Source organism: Mastigoproctus giganteus, chromosome 7, assembly GCF_048544385.1.
Source record: "Mastigoproctus giganteus isolate SK-2022 chromosome 7, ASM4854438v1, whole genome shotgun sequence".
Lineage (NCBI taxonomy): Eukaryota > Metazoa > Arthropoda > Arachnida > Uropygi > Thelyphonidae > Mastigoproctus > Mastigoproctus giganteus.
In genome coordinates this window covers 94,735,012-94,753,384 of record NC_143581.1, presented here as the reverse complement: position 1 = coordinate 94,753,384, position 18,373 = coordinate 94,735,012, and the positions used below count along the sequence as shown (strand labels likewise).

General features: G+C 35.6%; 1 protein-coding gene across 5 annotated transcripts in view; it reads right to left on the bottom strand.

Moving 5' to 3' along the window:
• The window catches only part of LOC150083087 (sorting nexin-14-like), an 842,525-nt gene that overhangs the window by 440,553 nt on the left and 383,599 nt on the right, over positions 1–18,373 (bottom strand). For 4 of the 5 annotated variants that reach the window (XM_090377020.1, XM_090377024.1, XM_090377022.1 and 1 more), the window contains one exon: positions 9,032–9,187. The exons of the other annotated variant lie outside the window; for it this stretch is intronic. In XM_090377020.1, coding sequence (XP_090233146.1) covers positions 9,032–9,187 — 156 coding nt within the window. The remainder of the gene's footprint in view (positions 1–9,031; positions 9,188–18,373) is intronic. 5 annotated transcript variants of the gene reach the window in all.

The window sequence follows — 18,373 nt, the reverse complement described above, 5'->3', positions numbered from 1 at the left end:
CACTGCCTTGATAGCATCAGCAAATATTCTTGCATCCTTTCTATTTAAGTGTACCCCATCCCTGTAGAAACACGCTGTCCTGTCAACAAGCACGGCCAGGCTGAAAAAATTCTACCCCTAACATGATTTGATCGTACAGAGAATCATCTGTAAAGCTAAGGTCCACTGTATTTTTAACTATTTATGTGAAACTTCGCTCAATTGGGCCAGCTGCACTATCCCACTGTGTTCCAAATAACTGGAATCCACTGATTAATATAATTATAAACAAAATAACAATTCATAATACAAATTATATATACTTATATAATAATTTTATTCATTATATAAAGGTACTAAATAAACATCAATTATCGATTACCACAAAATTAAAAAGACTGTACAATGAAAGGTATTTAAACACTTGGGTTATGTAACTTTTCAATGAGATATTTGTGCCTGGTGTGATTCACATATCTTTTTATTATTATGTGGAATATTAGAGCCGTATTCTCATTTCTTCCTCAATCATTTGTAGTCTTTCCCTCTTGTTAGTTTTCACAGTGGTTAGCACAGAAAATTCTAACTCACATAGGTAAGATTCAGAAAATTGTGACAGAATTACCACAATTTTTTTTGCAATATGAGGATATTCATTCTTCATCTATCTAGAATTCGTTAATAGATACTACTTTGTTTTAATTTCAAACTGTCAACATTACATATTTCAATTAACTCCTCCTCATCATGACACTGAGCTTAGAATGGCTTGAAACTGTTGCAATAAATGGGAATCATATTCCCATTTATTGCAACAGTATAATATAATATGATACAGAATATGATTGGTTCCTCAACCAATCATATTCTTCTGTATGTAAGTTTGGAAAATAGTACTGAATGTTTTTTCCAGTACTACAAGATGCTCAGAAATTAATGGTATTATCTCTTTGTTCTTAGTTGCAGCAATGTGTGGAAACCTATCCACATTGCTTCCCTTCACTATGGTGACCCACAAGCTTAACTTATCTCTCTCTTTGAGAGCTTTGCTTTTGTCAGTTAAAGATAAGATATTTTTAACTTTGCCTTGCACACTGCAATTAACCTTTTTTAAAGTTTTCAAATAATGTATCAACTAAATACTATAATTTGGCATACCAATTATCATCTGCAAGTAACATACAAAATTCTTCTTGCTTTTCAATGGCAAAGAAAGAATGAATTTCATCAATCATCTCAAGTACTTGTGACAATACTTTGCCTCTAGAAAGCCATCTTGCTTCCGTATGAAGATGATTAACATGTTTTGCCTCAACTTCTTCAAAAAGCTTTGCAAAAAGACGTGATTTAAGAGCCTACTTTTTATAGTTAATCATTTCACAACTGTATCTAGCACATTTTTCAGATCATTATTGATTGTTTTTGCACCCAGCACTTCACCATGAAGAAAGCAATGTGTTGTTATGACATCACTGTTAACTTTCTTCACTAAAGATACAAACTTTCACAGAGCCAACCATTGATGGAGCACCATCTGTACAAAATGCCACAAAAGATTTCCAACATAAACCATGCATTTCCAAGTTGGTGGTTTAATGTATTGAAAATATCTTTGCCTGTCATTGTTTCTTCAAGTTCTTTACAGCAAAAAAACTGATCTACTATTTTATGATTATGGACAAAGTGAATAAATGTAAGTAGTTGAGCCTTTCCTCTAATATCAGTTGATTCATCTACTTGGAGTGCAAAAATTTCACCTTTCTTCACAGAGGCACAAACACTTTCTTCTACGTCTGCCAACACATCACTAGTCGATGTGCTAATGGTATTATAGGAAATGGGAATTTTTTTACTTCATTTTCTGCTTCACTTCCAAAAAGTGTCCTTACTACAGCATTGTAAGCAGAGCAACAGAGAGAATAAGTGTCTCTGCTTCTGTATGAGGCTTCATATTCTTAGCAATTAACTGAGTAGCTGACCTCTTGAGCTTTATTAGAAATTTTGGCTATTTTGGTACAACTCAGATTCTGTTTTCTTTGGTTAAAAGTCTCACAAAGCATGTTCTAGGCTTGTTAGCCAGATGACTATGTTTTAGAGTTAAATGTCTCTTTAATTTACTAGGTACCATTGCTTCTCTGGACAATATGTCACCACAAATAACATATTTCGTGGTTAGAACTATCTTTATCCCCACACAAAATAAATCCATATTCTAAATATCTGTCCAAATACTGATGATTTTTCTTCCTCAACTTCACAACAGACTTGCTCGAAGAGGGAATAGTTATAATTATTCTTTCTTTACTTGAACCTCCATTTTTGTCTTCTTTTTCGTCTTTACCATAATCATCTTGATGTTTGTCTTCTTTTTTACGTTCACTACAATAATCTTCATATTTTATTTTCTTCCTAACAAACTTGTCCATCTTACTATCAATGGTATTTTACTAACTGAAATTTGTGGTGGTGATAGGTCATTATTACAGTACACAGGTAAACATATCAGCTGATTATTCAATAATCTCTTTAGTAATATCATTGTAACGAAAATTAATACCAGTTTTTCTAAGATTAGTTTTTCTTCTTTAACATTTTGCACTGTGCTACTTCCTCCGTGCGTTTACCCTACCACTCTAATTAATTTCTGCATGCAATGCATTGCTATATCTTGTTGCTGTAAAGTAAATTTAAAACATTTCTATTTCCAGGAAAATATGATATATCCAAATAATGATTTCTTCCAAGTAGTCAAATATATCTTCAATATGTAAGCAACTTATTGAGCTTAATTCAATACGTAAGTTCTGGGTCACACATTTGTGTCATGTGAAGTCCCACTCAACAAGAGTGCACAAAAGATTAAAATGTGAGGTTTTTGGTATTTTTTTAATTAATTTATTTATTTTTATTTTGAAATTGTAAATCGAATGATCAGTTGACATATGTAAATACTGCCATTGTCGTTCATGGAACACAGTAATATGGATATACCTTTTTATAGTGAAATAAATATATAAATTTAAAAAAAAAAATAAAATTTAAGTAACTTAAACCCAAATTAGCATTAGCATTAGTAGAGGCATATGACGCAAGAAAGCAAGTTTATGCAACATCAGCCAAAAAAAAAAACTTCCACTTCACCCCTCCGTTCGTTCGAAATACCTGTCCAGTTGAGCTTTAAATTTGTTTAGGCTATCAACTTCAACAACAAAGGATGGAAGTCTGTTCCACCAACCAACTACCTGCTGGCTAAAGGCAAATTTCCGCACATCTATCCTACATCTGTCTTTCCTCAATCTGAATTTATGCCCTCTCAGGTGATTCTGAGCAAGAGGCAGAATCCCATCAGCATTGAGCATGCTCAAACCATTCAAGGCTTTATACCCTCTATCAGATCACCTCGCCAGTGCCTAGTCTCCAGACACTGTAATTTGCAAAACTTAAGCCTTTCTTTGTAAGAGCAACACTTTGTTCCACTAATCTTGTTGCCCTTCTCTGTACTCGTTCCAGCAGCTCTACATCCAGCTTGAAATGAGGCCTCCAGACCTGTATACAGTACTCAAGGTGTGGCCTGACCATTGCCTTATACAAGGGAATAATCACCTCCTTATCCCTGTAGAAAATTACATGGCACCCTGGTTGAAAACCAATGCGTTAGTGTACGGAAGGTTCTTGTGCCTTATTTCTTCTCCCCAAATCATCCCAAACATGTTGAATGATATTCAATTATATCCAAATTATCATTAAATATAATTGAATTATATTCAATGATATCCAAACATGTTGAATGATATTCAATTCAAAAGATCTGGATGGCTAACTCCATCCAAAGCATATTCTCATTTTAAAGGAATTCACTGACCAGATAAACCCTATATATCGAAAAATTCATTATCTATAAAAATGAATGTAAGATATACAATATGTCTGAAGAGCCTTATGCAGAAATGAAAGAACTCATGCTTGGAATCCAGGTGTCTCATTCAACTGTTTAGAGATCAGTTACTTATTTCCAATATCTTTTGATCTGTAAAAATGTAGAACATGTTCCACTTTAATATCAGTCTACTGCCATTTTTGGTCCTTGAGGTTGTCACAGACATTCTCTCAGATATGCCAGACAAGCTGTACTTGCTACCTGGGAGTCTAAAACGCTGATGGAACTGATATTCGGGTGACACTCAAGTCAAGTGGACCCAATTTCGGCGAAGTCCGGACGGTCTGTGACAGCCAAATCCTCTGCTTGCACCTTCACGATGGTGGGACTGTTAGTAATCCTGGGTATAACCTCCATGCACAAGCACATGGTGGGTGACCACCCAGGTGTGAACCAACGTAAGCAGGGGTCGAGGTGTGGCGCCCACACCACATGGAGGAACGCCGCCCCTCTATGTTACCAGGCAGTACTAGGTGGTAGATGACTCTCATCAAACGGTGAAATACCACCACTTTGCTTATTGGAGGCTTGAAGTGGTGGAACCCATGTTTAGTCTCTAGAGCTAAGTTCCGGTCAACCCTTCCCTATCTCTTCCATCATGCAGTATGATTGATGACTTTTGAGGTTATGATGAACGTCGTGGCGAGATCCAATATTCCTTACATTTCGAGGGTACAGCTCTAAAACGGTTTTCGCAGGCCGGCCGCTAGTTAGTACACCGGACCGAACCTATTGGTAACTCTCTAGGAGGCTTCCGGATCAGCTAGTGTATAATCTTGCTACCTCTACTCTGCCAGATAGTGACTGGAGGGAGTCCGAGTAGTGTGTATGCGGGGAGCATTGTCGAGGCCACGTTATGTCAAGGATCTGGGTATATTCTTACCACATGTACACCATATCCAAAAATTTCATTACTTCATACAGCATATCCCACCCACTTTTTCTTACTATTGAATACACCATGAATTGTCAAACTAATAGAACAAGCTTATCTGCGAAAAGATCTAAACCTCCCAAGGACTTCCTAATTCATTTCACAAATATACGTGGTCTCAATTCTAATCTCAACGATGTCCATTTCCACTTGCAGTCTGCCAAACCACATGTACTTTTTCTGACAGAATCTCAGTTATCGGTTGATTCAACTACTGCTCATCTCAGATGCCCAAATTATTCGCTGTATGATTCCTTTCGCCTCAAAGGTGGTACTTGTGCATATGTCCGTTCTGATATTCCTTGTCAGAGACTTGGCAATTTGGAATCTCCTCTCTTCGATCTTCTCTGGCTTAAAATCTCTCTACCTCATTGTGTAAAATTCATCTGTTGTCTCTACCGTTCTCCCAACTCCACTAATCACTTGGAGCTCTTTGACTTCCTCTCTTTGCAACTTGACTTTCTCCAGTCCAACTTTCCTAACAGTGAGGTAATTTTCCTTGGTGATTTTAACGTTCACAACTCCAGCTGGCTTCCGTTTTCTAGTCACACCGACCCAGCAGGTCGAGATGCTGAGGCTTTTGCAATTACTAATGACCTAGCACAGATTGTTCATTTACCTACAAGAATACCGGACAATCCGAATCATACAGCCAATACGCTTGATCTTTTTCTCACAAACAACCCTTCTAAGTACACGGTCGAAGTGAGAGGTCCTTTAGGCACTTCAGATCACAACTTGGTGATTGTCTCTTCTCCAATGGAACCTTTATCTCATGGCTATTCCCAACCTCGTGTTGTTTGGCATTACAAGAATGCAAAATGGGATGACCTGCGTGACTTCTTTTCTTCTTTTCCTTGGTCGGATTACTGTTTCAAAACTTCTGATGTCAACGTTTGCTCAGATCGTGTCAGTGAAATTATTCTTGCAGGAATGGAATCCTTTATCCCACACTCCACTTTAAAATCTCATCCTTTATCTAAACCTTGGTTTTCCAATAAATGTGCTAAGGCTGTTCAAGAGAAGAATGTTGCATATCGTAATTGGCTTGTTTCTAATTCTTCAGTTTCTTTTTCAGCCTACACCAAGGCTCGCAACAATTGTAAAGCAGTTATTAATCAGTCCAAACTAGAGTTTGAACAGGCTAAGAGTAGAAAACTTGCTTCTTGCCCTAATGGTAGCCGAGCATTCTGGTCTCTTGCCAAAGCTATTGGCCGCAACTTTTGCCCATCTCTGCTTCCACCTCTGTCCAAACCAGATGGTTCTGTTGTCACTTCAGCCAAGGATAAAGCTGACCTGCTAGCATCCCATTTTTCTTCCAGCTCCTGTATTAATGAACTTGGTAAAACACCTCCCACCATTCCCAACACGGTCCATTCAATGCCTCCTGTGGTCTTCCGTCAAAAGGATATCAGAAGGATTTTGATGAATCTTGATGCTAAGAAAGCTCCAGGTCCTGATGGTATTTCTCCACTTGTTCTAAAAATCTGTGCTCCTGAACTTACTCCTATTCTTTGCCGCCTTTTTTCACTTTCTTATTCCAAAGGTGTTTTTCCTTCTGCTTGGAAATTTGCTCATATCCAGCCAGTTCCTAAAAAGGGTGACAAATCCCTCCCATCCAATTATCGTCCCATTGCAATTACTTCTACTCTTTCTAAAGTAATGGAGAAATCAATTAACCGCCAACTCTTAAACTACCTAGAAACCTTCCGTCTGATCAACGATCACCAGTATGGATTCCGCCAGTGTCGATCCACTGGTGATATCCTGGCTTATGTTACCCATTTATGGACTAATTCAATGGAAAGGTTCGGTGAAACACAAGTAGTTGCTCTTGACATCTCAAAGGCTTTTGATCGTGTTTGGCATAAAGGTCTTCTAAACAAGCTTCCATCTTATGGTTTGCCAACTGTTTTTAGTAATTGGTTATCCAGTTTTCTCTCTGATCGCTCACTGAGGGTGATGGTAGATGGCTCTCTGTCTTCTAACTTCTCCACTAATGCCGGTGTCCCACAAGGTTCAGTTCTTTCCCCCACTCTTTTCCTCTTGTATATCAATGACCTTCTTCCATTGACTGGAAATCCTATCCATAGTTTTGCCGATGATAGCACATTGCATTCAACTTTCCGTTTTGAGAAATCTTGTCCTGCTCAATCAGCTTCAACTTCTCGAAAATCTGCTACCAATTCCTTAAATGCCGATCTTCAGGTAATTCTCCAGTGGGGCAAAGACAACTTAGTTGATTTCAACCCTTCTAAAACTCAGTCTTGTCTTATATCTCGCAAAAAGGATTCTTCTGCTCCTATGCTTATCTTTAGTGACACTCCAATTTCTAGGCAAAAGGATATATCTCTTTTGGGGATTACCCTGACTTCTAATCTCTCTTGGCACAAGCACATTACAAATATTGCTTCCTCTGCATCAAAAAAACTTGGTTTTCTCTTTCGCTCTCGGCGTTACTTTTCTTCCAAACAGCTGCTCACTCTGTATAAATCGCAAATCCGCCCTGCCATGGAATATTGTTCCCACATTTGGGGTGGTGCCCCCAAAACCTCTCTCAGGCTTCTTGATTCCATTCAGAAGAGGGCAGTTAGGTTAATTAATGACTCATCTCTAACAGAGTCTCTCCACTCTCTTTCTCATAGACGCACTGTTTCTGCTGCTTGCCTCTTTTACAGATACTTCCATGGGCACTGTTCTTCTGAATTGGCTTCTATAATTCCCGCTCTCTCTTTCAAAACAGTCCGAACACGTGCCGCCACCAGCCAACATCCATTTACTGTCCAACTTCAAACCCACAGAACCAACTTTTCATCTTCCTCATTTATTCATTCAACTGCCGTTTTCTGGAACAACCTTCCTTCATACGTATTTCCTGAAAATTACAATCTACAGAAGTTCAAGTCCAATGTCAACAAATATCTTCTTTCGTCTTCTCAACCTCCAACCCAAGCACGGTACTAAGTACTATAGGTTCTAATACCTCTCGTGTTTGGGGTTCACATAAAAAAAAAAAAAAAAAAAATGAAAGAACTCATGCTTGGAATCCAGGTGTCTCATTCAACTGTTTAGAGATCAGTTACTTATTTCCAATATCTTTTGATCTGTAAAAATGTAGAACATGTTCCACTTTAATATCAGTCTACTGCCATGGCAATGGCCACTTCCCCTGATGACAGAGGGAAAGAAGCATGCCCAACAGTCTCCATATATCAGGACATAAGCAATGCCAACTCATTTGTAAAGAGGACACTGTTCAATATGTCATGGCTCCACAGGCAGTGCTGCCTACAATGAAGTAACATTGATTATCTTCCATAGAAATGGGAGAAGGGGAATGACAGCCTTATACAGGGATCAGGAATCATGAACCAAAAAAGCATTCTGGTCAATTCCAAGCCCTGCTCCAGATGAGAACAATTTGACCCCAGTTTCAAGACTGAATCTTGACTCATCTGCAGACAGAACATTGATCCATTAGTTTACTATGGCCAATACTAAACACAAAGCACGGGCTATCATGCACAGCAACTCCTAGCCTTTCCTACACATTTTTTCTCTGAACTATTATTCTAGTGTTCAGTAACTGTTTGAGAATAGCTACCTAACTGACACTGCCCAATGGCATCTCACTATTAAGGGCAAATAGCAGTCATCATGAAGGAGACCTTAAACTTGCCTTAAAACACTGCTCACCTGTTGCCTTTGTTGCAATAATCATGAAATTACTATTCTAGATAACTTCAAGGCACTGACCACATCAGTTTGTGATTAGTGGCCAACAGTTTGTAACTGTCAGCACCTTTTTCCAATAGCTATTGACTGCCTGAATTTCCTTAATGTTTATGGTGCATTTTGCAGAAAAAGAAAATCTAATCAGATGTACTATATATAGCAATTAGCATTAACTGTACTATTATAGTGCAAATATAGTTCATCTGATTTGAAAGTTTCAAAGATTAATATCTAGTCAGATTTATCAAGTCAAATTATATGTAGAAGTCTATGCAATTATGTTAAAAAAAAAAAAAAAAAAACCTGTAACTTAACCTTTGAGAAACCTGGAAAAGTGTGTGTGTGTGTGTGTGTGTGTGTGTGTGTGTGTGTGTGTGTGTGTGTGTGTGTGTGTGTGTGTGTGTGTAATATATATATATATCAATACATAAAGTGCAATTTCTTACTTTCTTTAATTTGCTCAACTATTTTTTCATCGAAACCAATCCTGTCAACTGCATTTGAAGCAAAATAATTATTATATATTTCTTGAGCAGTGATATGTAATGATTCCAGCTCTTCTTTTGTCAGATCAGGATTTAAAATGTGACCACTAAATTCATCTGTAAGCAAATGAAATAATTTAGTTATGTTTTCAAGACATCAAAGAGATTGACTTCAATGTATTAAACCTATTTTATTTTACAGATCCCTTGTTCTTAACTTATTCTGTTTCCACACACCATTACACAACAGCAGAATAAAAACTGAACAATTTTTCCTGTAAGAAAATGGCATAACTTATCCCACTATTTCAATGCATGCAGTATACAATACTGCCATGCTTATTATATATATTAAATAGTATATTACAATGCATTATACAGCAGAGTATCAAAAATCCAAAAAGGCCAACATTTATTTTATTTTATTTTTTTTTATGCTGGAGCCATAAAATAATTCAGTAAGCACCGGTTATTGTGATCACGTTTGCGAATTGAATTTTGATTCTATTAAACAGCAATTGCAATAAGCGAAAATTGGAGGAATATTATCCACAGGCTATAAAAATGAACACTTGAAGCACAAATTTCTACTTTTATTTTACCTTACCAATTAACAAAATTAAATGATACGTGAAAATCTGAGGAATATTATCCACAGGCTATAAAAATGAAGATATAAACCACAAATTTCTACTTTTATTTTACCTTACAAATTAACAAAATTAAATGATATGTGAAAATCAGAAGAATATTATCCACAGGTTAGCAAAATAAAAATAAATTTATGCTTACATACATAGCTTAATTAATATACATACAGTACTAAATAAACATAACACTTTGTAATCTGAAATTTCTGTTCACTGGCATTTAAAATTTTTTTTTTGGGTTGTAAAATCTAAATCAAGTAAAAAGAGACACGTGTCAATCAATAAAAAAGAACACGGCATGCAGAAATCATGTTATGTGCAAGTGAGATACAGAGTAAAATGTTTATGAAGTTTAGATATAGGAATGAAGAGATTTTGAACATTTACAGAGTTTGATTTTACTGTACTAAAGATATGGTCTTCTTCTTTTAAAAGGAAGCAGAAATTTAACAATTAAACCGAAGATTGAGATTTTAAACAGGCTTTCAAAGGGAAAAAGCGGGTCTTTGTTAGCAAGATTTTACAAGGTTTGAAAGACAACCATAACAGAAATTAAAAACAACAAAGAAAAAATTTTAAAGTTCATATCAATATTTTATTCAGTCGATAGTGCAAAAAAAAAAAAAAAAAAAAAAAAAATGAGAACAGCTAATAGCCCATCTCTCAAAGATATTATTTGGGTTCTGGAAGCATCAGCAACTAAGGTCATGTTGCTCCATGTATACTCTTTGTAAATTACATGTTTTGCGGTTGATTTTCTGTTTGCTGGACAAAAACCTGAGTTTCAGGAGAGAAACCATGCTACCCTCACCTGAGACCGACTAACTCAGACACGTTGTGAAAAAGGCCCATAAAAATTCCTCCCCATCATTGACGGGACTCAAACTCAGGTCTTTTACACCCAGAGTTGGGAGGACAGTGATTCTACCAACTGTGCTATCCGTGAGAGCTAGGTACGAACAACAAGCTGAATACTGTCCAACTCAACTATATAGTTCGAAAATGGTGCAGCAGAAAATAAGTAATTATTCTCGTTAAAGACCTATACATATGTGCTATTGTGGCTGAAAATTCCATTTGTTTTGCTATCTATGAATAAAAATATGCAAATACAACTTAGTGTTTTTATTTCTAAACTTACTAAATCTTTTTTTTTAGTCTCCAGAATGGTATTTTTGATAAGTTCAAAAAGCTGAACAAATTGAAGACAGAACTAGCCTTACTGGCCACATAGCGCAAGGAAGCCTGAGGCTTATGCTGCACCAGCCAAAAAAAAAAAAAAAAAAAAATTTCTGAGTCACCCTGAGAGAGAGAGAGAGAGAGAGAGAGAGTCAAAAATAGAAGGGAATCACCAAGAAAGAGAAGAATGATGATATCCAGTTCAGGACCCCCGGATGTGCCAAGCCCATATTCCAATTAGTTCGGATTATCGACACTCTATGGTACGTATATATTATAACGTATTAAATAGTGTACACTGACTAATTCAAATGGTGTAATCTCAAAGCATGCAAACACACACATGGCCTGGTTCTAAAAAGGGCCAATGTAAGATTTTATGCATACTGCATTTATTTATAATGGATGTTTTTTTTTTTTTTTTTTTTTTTTGTATTAGATAAAATGCTACCAAGTAACAAGTGATGTTATTGTGTGAAGGCACTAGTGGAGAATGTTATGTAACTGGAGGAAGTGATCTGCATATCAGGTGTTCACTTTGCCACAATCCGTAATGATGAATAAACATTATACCATATATCACAGAGCAACGTGTTTTTTACAGCAAAATCTTAGTCTGACGCAGTCTTACAGAGGATGTCAACAAAAATTTGTTTAAAAATTCTGTAATATTAACCAACCATGCAAACCTGCAGTTTTCAAGGTAAATTTTATGAGTGCAGATCAGTTGGAAATAAGAAACACGAAAGGAGTGCTCTTATACCTGACATTTTAGATGACAGTAGAAAATAATTTTACAACCTCCAAATCTCTACAGAAACCCAACATTCAAAATGGATATCACTTGGTTCAATTGTTTTACTGTAAGAAAAACACCTAAAACTTTACTGAATCCACAGGCATCTGAGCTTCAATTTCAGGATAATGTTAAAAAAATTAAGGTATCACTGGTTTTAAAGTTTACTTCGCCATGAAGGTATTAAAATTTTGAATAAAATTTATTTCATTGACAAAACGTGGTTTTGCCTTAGTAGCTATGTCAATGTTCAAATTTGAAGAAATGGAACCCTGTAGAACTTCTGCACATTTTTCTACAAAATCACCCTACATGTATTTGGTATATCTTGAAGGATAGTTAGGCTTATATTTTTTTTAACACAAACCATAACATCTGATATTTATTATTATTATTAGCTACATGGTGCAAGGAAGCCTGATGCTTATGCTGCACCAACCAAAAAAAAAAAAAATATTCTGAATTACTGAGAGAGAGAGAGAACAAGAGTCAGAAGTAGAAGAGAATCACCAAGAAAGAGAAGAATGATGATATCCACTCCAGAACCCTGGGTGTGCCAAGCCCATACTCACCAGATATGATGAGCCCCTGGGGTTTAGAAAGACATCATAGTTTACTGAATTGCTAGAGAAAAATAAAATCAACATCTGGCTGCAACAGAACCGGGCAAACTGCCATACTGAAACGGTGCAAGAGTTTTTTGGAGAATGAATCACTTCACAAGGGCTTTGGCCACTAAGTCTCCAGATTCAACATCTCCAGACTTATTTTTATGGGGGTTATTAGAGCAGAAAGCTTACATGAGCAATCCACAAAGTATTCAGTAACTCAAAGTATGCACTGAAAACACAATCAACAAGAGTGTCTCAACAAACTCTTTGTCGTGTCCTTGCAACACGATCAAAAGAATGAATTTCCAGAATTGTTTGCAAACTGTTATTTGTTAATTATTTAAATAATAAATTGTATTTTCCTTTTATTGTTTTTGAGTTTTAAACCTTGTAGTATGAACTGAACTACAGTACAGTGTCAATAATCCAAACTAATCGAGACTGGGGATAGTTCATACTTCCAATTTGTTTGGATTTTTGAACTTATCAAAAATGCAGTTCTGGAGACAAAAAAAAAAAAAAAAAATTTAGTAAGTTTAGACATAAAAACACTAAGTTGTACTTAAGTATTTTTATTAATAGGTAACAAAACAAATGGAACTTTCAGTCACAATAACACAAATGCATAGGCCTTTAACGAAATTAATTACTTATTTTTTCTGCACCATTTTTGAACTTCATTTCTTTGCTGCCAGATCACAAAATTGCATTATAGTAAAACCTCACTAATTTAGAATAACAGGGGAAAAAGGGTGATCTGAATTATGGAATAAATTATATGTAAATATTTAAGTCAGAGTCCATAAAAATAAAATAAAATAAATTTATTCAGAATCCAGAAATCAGCAATATTATATGAATTTAGATGGTATTAAGTTGACAAAGAAAAAAAAAGGAAATTTTATTAAAATGCTTTATATTGAAAACACAATTGGATACAAACAGTTAAAATAGAACAGAATACAAATGATATTACCTTTTAAATATGTTATAATTAAAGCATTAAATGTTAATAATCATAAATTTAATCAGACATAGAGGTCCCTTTACAATCATATTGTCTCTTTTGAAGAAATCTCAATTTTTGTTGTTTAAAAGTCCTCTTCTATTGCTGTTTCATAACATCCTTCATTTCTTTGATTATAGAAATATGTACTAAGGCAGCTTTAGCTTTTGTGTAATTTAACTTTTCTTTATTATTATTTTTTTTAAATTCCCATTCCACGTATATATATTTTTCCCCTTGAGGGGAAAAATATATACAATCTTTCCCCTGAGGCCATCATCAAACATTTGATATCCAGCCCTGACTTACACCCCTCCCCCAAATTAATATCCTTTTTTTTTTTTTAGAATCAAAGAACCACCACTGATCCTCTAAGAACTTCATCATTTTAAAGTTCTTTCAATGAACTTATTAATATACTCCAATTTATAATTTATTTAATTATAGACAGGAAATTCATTCCATTTTAATATTGGCCACCATCTTCTCTCCTACTCACTATCAGAATAATCAAAAAAGTGGAACTCTCCAACTGTTTTCTTCAATACACACATTTACAGCTGAACTAGACTCCCTCATCCATAGACTATACGGGGACTGGGGTATTGGAAGATAAGAAAAAGCACTTCATTAACATGCTCAAGTAAATCTACATCCTTCCTCATTTTAGAAAGAATGTAGATTTACTTGAGTGTGTACAGAGAAGGGCAACAAGATTGGTGAGGGGAATGAAGGGATCCTCTTACCAAGAGAGGCTTAAGTTCTGCAAATTGCAGTGGCTGGAGACTAGGCACCTGCGCGGTGATCTGATTGAGGTGTATAAGGCCTTGAATGGGTTCAGCACGCTGAATTCTGATGGGATCCTTCCACTTGTTCAGATTACGAACCTAAGGGGGCATAAATTCAAATTAAGAAAAGACAGATGTAGAATAGATGTGCGGAAATTTGCCTTTAACCAGCGGGTGGTTAATTGCTGGAACAAACTTCCACCTGTCGTTGTGGAAGTTGACAGGTTAAATAAATTTAAGGAGGAACTGGACAGGCATTTGGAGGGAAGTGTGATTTTTTTTTTTTTTTGGCTGATGCTGCATAAGCTCATACACTTGCTTTCTTGCATCACATGCCACTACTACTATTACTGCAATCGTCTCTTGACAAAAGTTCATCAGAAGGATCCACAAATGTACATTATCTAATATTGCAAATTTCTTGATGTTTAACATTATAAAAAAAGCAAGTTAATGCTGCACTTAGGGTTATTTGTGGGCAGGATGCTACATAGACACTCCAATATTAAAATCATAAAAAAAAATACAAAGTGACACTTACCCTCAATAGAGCAAGTGCAAACCCCAGCACAAGGAAATGCAACCCCCACACCACCAAAGTAAGAGTGCCACTTCCAAATAAAATTAACTAGAAGACTCACAAGTACAACCTCTTCAAAGGAACTTCAATGCTTGCAAACAACTCCAAAAAAGATTGCATTTCAGTTGTTGATTGTTATCAATCCAAATGTCAAATGATGTCCCAATATGATTTAAATGCAAAAAAGAACAACATGCAAGCATAAATGATAAAGTATGCCATAGTCACTGCCTTCTATAGATAAGCAGTGCAGCAGGCATGCAATGGCCAGCATTTCACAACTGAACACATAGTCCTCAAGGCACTGCTTTTTATAACCTTTAATCAGCAATTAAAAATTGTTCACATTTTGACATTACCCTACATTTTCAATCTATTATTGTACACAGCTGTGAACAATCCATTTTTTCATACTAAAAACATATACTTTTAATTAAAAAAAAAAAAAAAACAACACCACTGAGGCAAGAATGTTTGCTCTCATTCGAACTTACTCTGTGGTGTAATAAGTTTGAATAAGTTTCTATGGGGTGGTGTAATTTGTTTGCCATGGGCAGAAGAAACTTTGCAATGCTAATGTTAGCAGAGTGCAGCTTGTTAAACAAAACTAATGTGCTATTCATAATTGGCACTGGAGTTGTTTACATTGGCACTTTTTGTTTAACTTGTGAGAACAAATCTGCATTTTTGAGTATTGGTGCTTGAATTATTTATGTATGCAGGCACCCACCAAAAATTTGAGCTATTTTTAATGCATGAGTTGATAGCCCTCTGCCACAACCAGATGAATAGGTCCCACTAATTTTAAATTCATATTTTTAATGAGTTGCATAATTAAAATTATGCTGGTTTAATAGAAATACGTTATTTTATTTGTTTGTGGCAAACTTCTTCATTAACAAAACATATTTGAGGTTTGAAAATGGCAGAAGATTATCAAATTGTAGCAGGGTGCTTAATGATTTTGTAATAACTGAGAGCAAAGTGGAGGAGAAACTGTTGAAGTTAAACATAAGAAAGGCACCTGGGGTGGAGGAGATCTATCCAGTTATATTAAAGGAGGCGGCAAAGCAACTAAGCAAACCCTTAGCCATAATTATGAGAGCATCCTTGGACTCAGGGGAGGTTCCCACGGACTGGAGATGTGCAAATGTATCCCCAATTCACAAAGGAGGGATCGAAGGGTGACAAAAGAAATTACAGACCAGTTAGTTTAACTTCTGTTCTGGGTAAAATAATGGAGTCACTGGTTAAAGATGCATTGCACCATCATCTAGACAAGACTGCAGCAATAATTCAGACACAGCATGGGTTTGTTAAGGGAAAGTCTTGTCTGACAAATTTTAGAGGATATTATGATGTGGTTACAAAGGAACAGGATGCAAAAAATAATTTTGATATCATATATTTGGATTTCAGGAAAGCTTTTGACACTGTTGCGCATGGAAAACTATTGTACAAATTGGAGCAGAATGGTATTAAGGGTAAGTTGCTACAATGGATAAAAGGATGGTTGAGTGGGAGAAGACAGAGGGTGGTAATTAATGGGTGCTGCTCTTCGTGGACTAATGTTATTAGTGGGAGTCCCACAGGGTTCGGTGCTGGGTCCTCTGTTGTTTTGTATATTTATCAATGATATTGATGAAGGTATATCAGGCTTAGTGTCGAAGTTTGCAGTGATACAAAGGTTGGCAGGGTTGTTAATGAAAGAAATGCCAGTGTGATACTGCAACAGGATCTAGATAATTTTGCCAGATGGGCTAAGAAGTGGCAACTGAAGTTTAACCTTGACAAATGCAAAGTACTGCATATGGGTAGAAGTAACTCCAGAGAAACGTACCAACTGTGTGGTACTACACTTAAGGTGGTAGAAAATGAAAAAGACCTGGGAGTAATTGTGCAGTCAGATATGAAGTTTTCTGAGCAATGCAGACAGGCTGCCAGGGCAGGTCATGGGGTTTTGTCAATGATATATAGGAATTTTGCTAGCAGGGAAAATGAGATGATTGTCCCTCTGCATAAGGTCAGGCCACGCCTTGAGTACTGCGTACAGGTCTGGAGGTCTCATTTTAGGAAGGATGTAGATTTGCTTGAGTGTGTACAGAGAAGGGCAACAAGATTGGTGAGGGGAATGAAGGGATCCTCTTACTAATAGAGGCTTCAGTTCTGCAAACTGCAGTGGCTAGAGACTAGGCACCTGCGCGGTGATCTGACTGAGGTGTATAAGGCCTTGAATGGATTGAGAACGCTGAATTCTTATGGGATCCTTCCACTTGTTCAGATTACGAACCTAAGGGGGCATAAATTCAAATTAAAGTAGAATAGATGTGCGGAAATTTGCCTTTAGCCAGCGGGTGGTTAATTGCTGGAACAATTTTTTTTTTTTTTGGCTGATGCTGCATAAGCTCATACACTTGCTTTCTTGCATCACATGCCACTACTACTACTACTATATTAAAACTGACATTGTGTCACTCTGATAGATAATTTTTTATTTACATTTAATGACCATTGTAACACATTTTGATCTACATCCGCATTATGCAATCATAACAAATAAAACATCAATTAAACATTGACCTAGAATGACTGATAGGTCTAAACCAAACACAATTATGCAATTAAACATAAAAAAAATCTATTTTGAATCAATTATTTAATACTAAAAAAATTTTGTTAATTTTATTTGGAGGTGACTCTCCTACTTTGATGGTGTGGGGAATATATCTCTATTAGGAAGGGAGGATCAGGTGTTTGCACTACTCATGGTGAGTGTTTTGTTTGATTTTATTTATTTCTTTATTTTATTTTAATATTGGGTTTCTTGGTATTCTAGTAATGATATACAATCTTGTTTACAAGATGGTATATCACTACCAGGATACCAAGTTTATGCTAATTGTAACAAACTTGTTTTGTGATAATTAGTATTTTTAATAAGCCTTGAAGAGATAACCATGTTTGAGTAATTATTATTATATAAAGTTTTCATTTGCATTTATTTCTTCCTTTGAATGATTTTCTTTTACAAAGTAATTAATGAAAAATTTCCATTTCTTCATAAATATAATACGTACATAAACATAAAAACAACAATTGCAGGTCTGAACAAGTGAAGTCCAAATTATTGAGATTTTATTAGTATTTAAATTTCTGCAAATAAAACACGATATAATAGTCAAGCTGTATGATCAAAGGAATCTGGTTTAATGAATATTTAGACAATCCAGATTATCATATTTTGAAAAACAGTTTCATCATTAAATATTAATCTGAATCAGACAGAAACTGAATAAAGTGGGTGACTGCAATGAATATATAACATGGAAACCAACAGTGAATTGTTCAATGTCTTTCAGATCACTATTGGATTGGGTAAACCACAAAAAAGAACAGAGTGTGAAGCCATTAATGTGCTGGAAGAAAATAGAAAATTTTTCAGCTGGGGAGGGAGGGGGAAGGAACCTGAAAGACTACCATCTTTGATGCAAGCAAACAATTATTTTAACATTATTTAATGCAATTATTTTAAAACAGTATTAGAATGCACAATGTATAATAATTGTGTAGATAATATATAAAAATCACTGTAATTTTCTTATTAAATTCTTTTTCTTGCTTACCTTCATACTACAGACAGATTGCATTTAAAATCTATTTTCATGAATGGAAAAAAATGACTATCAGAAATAC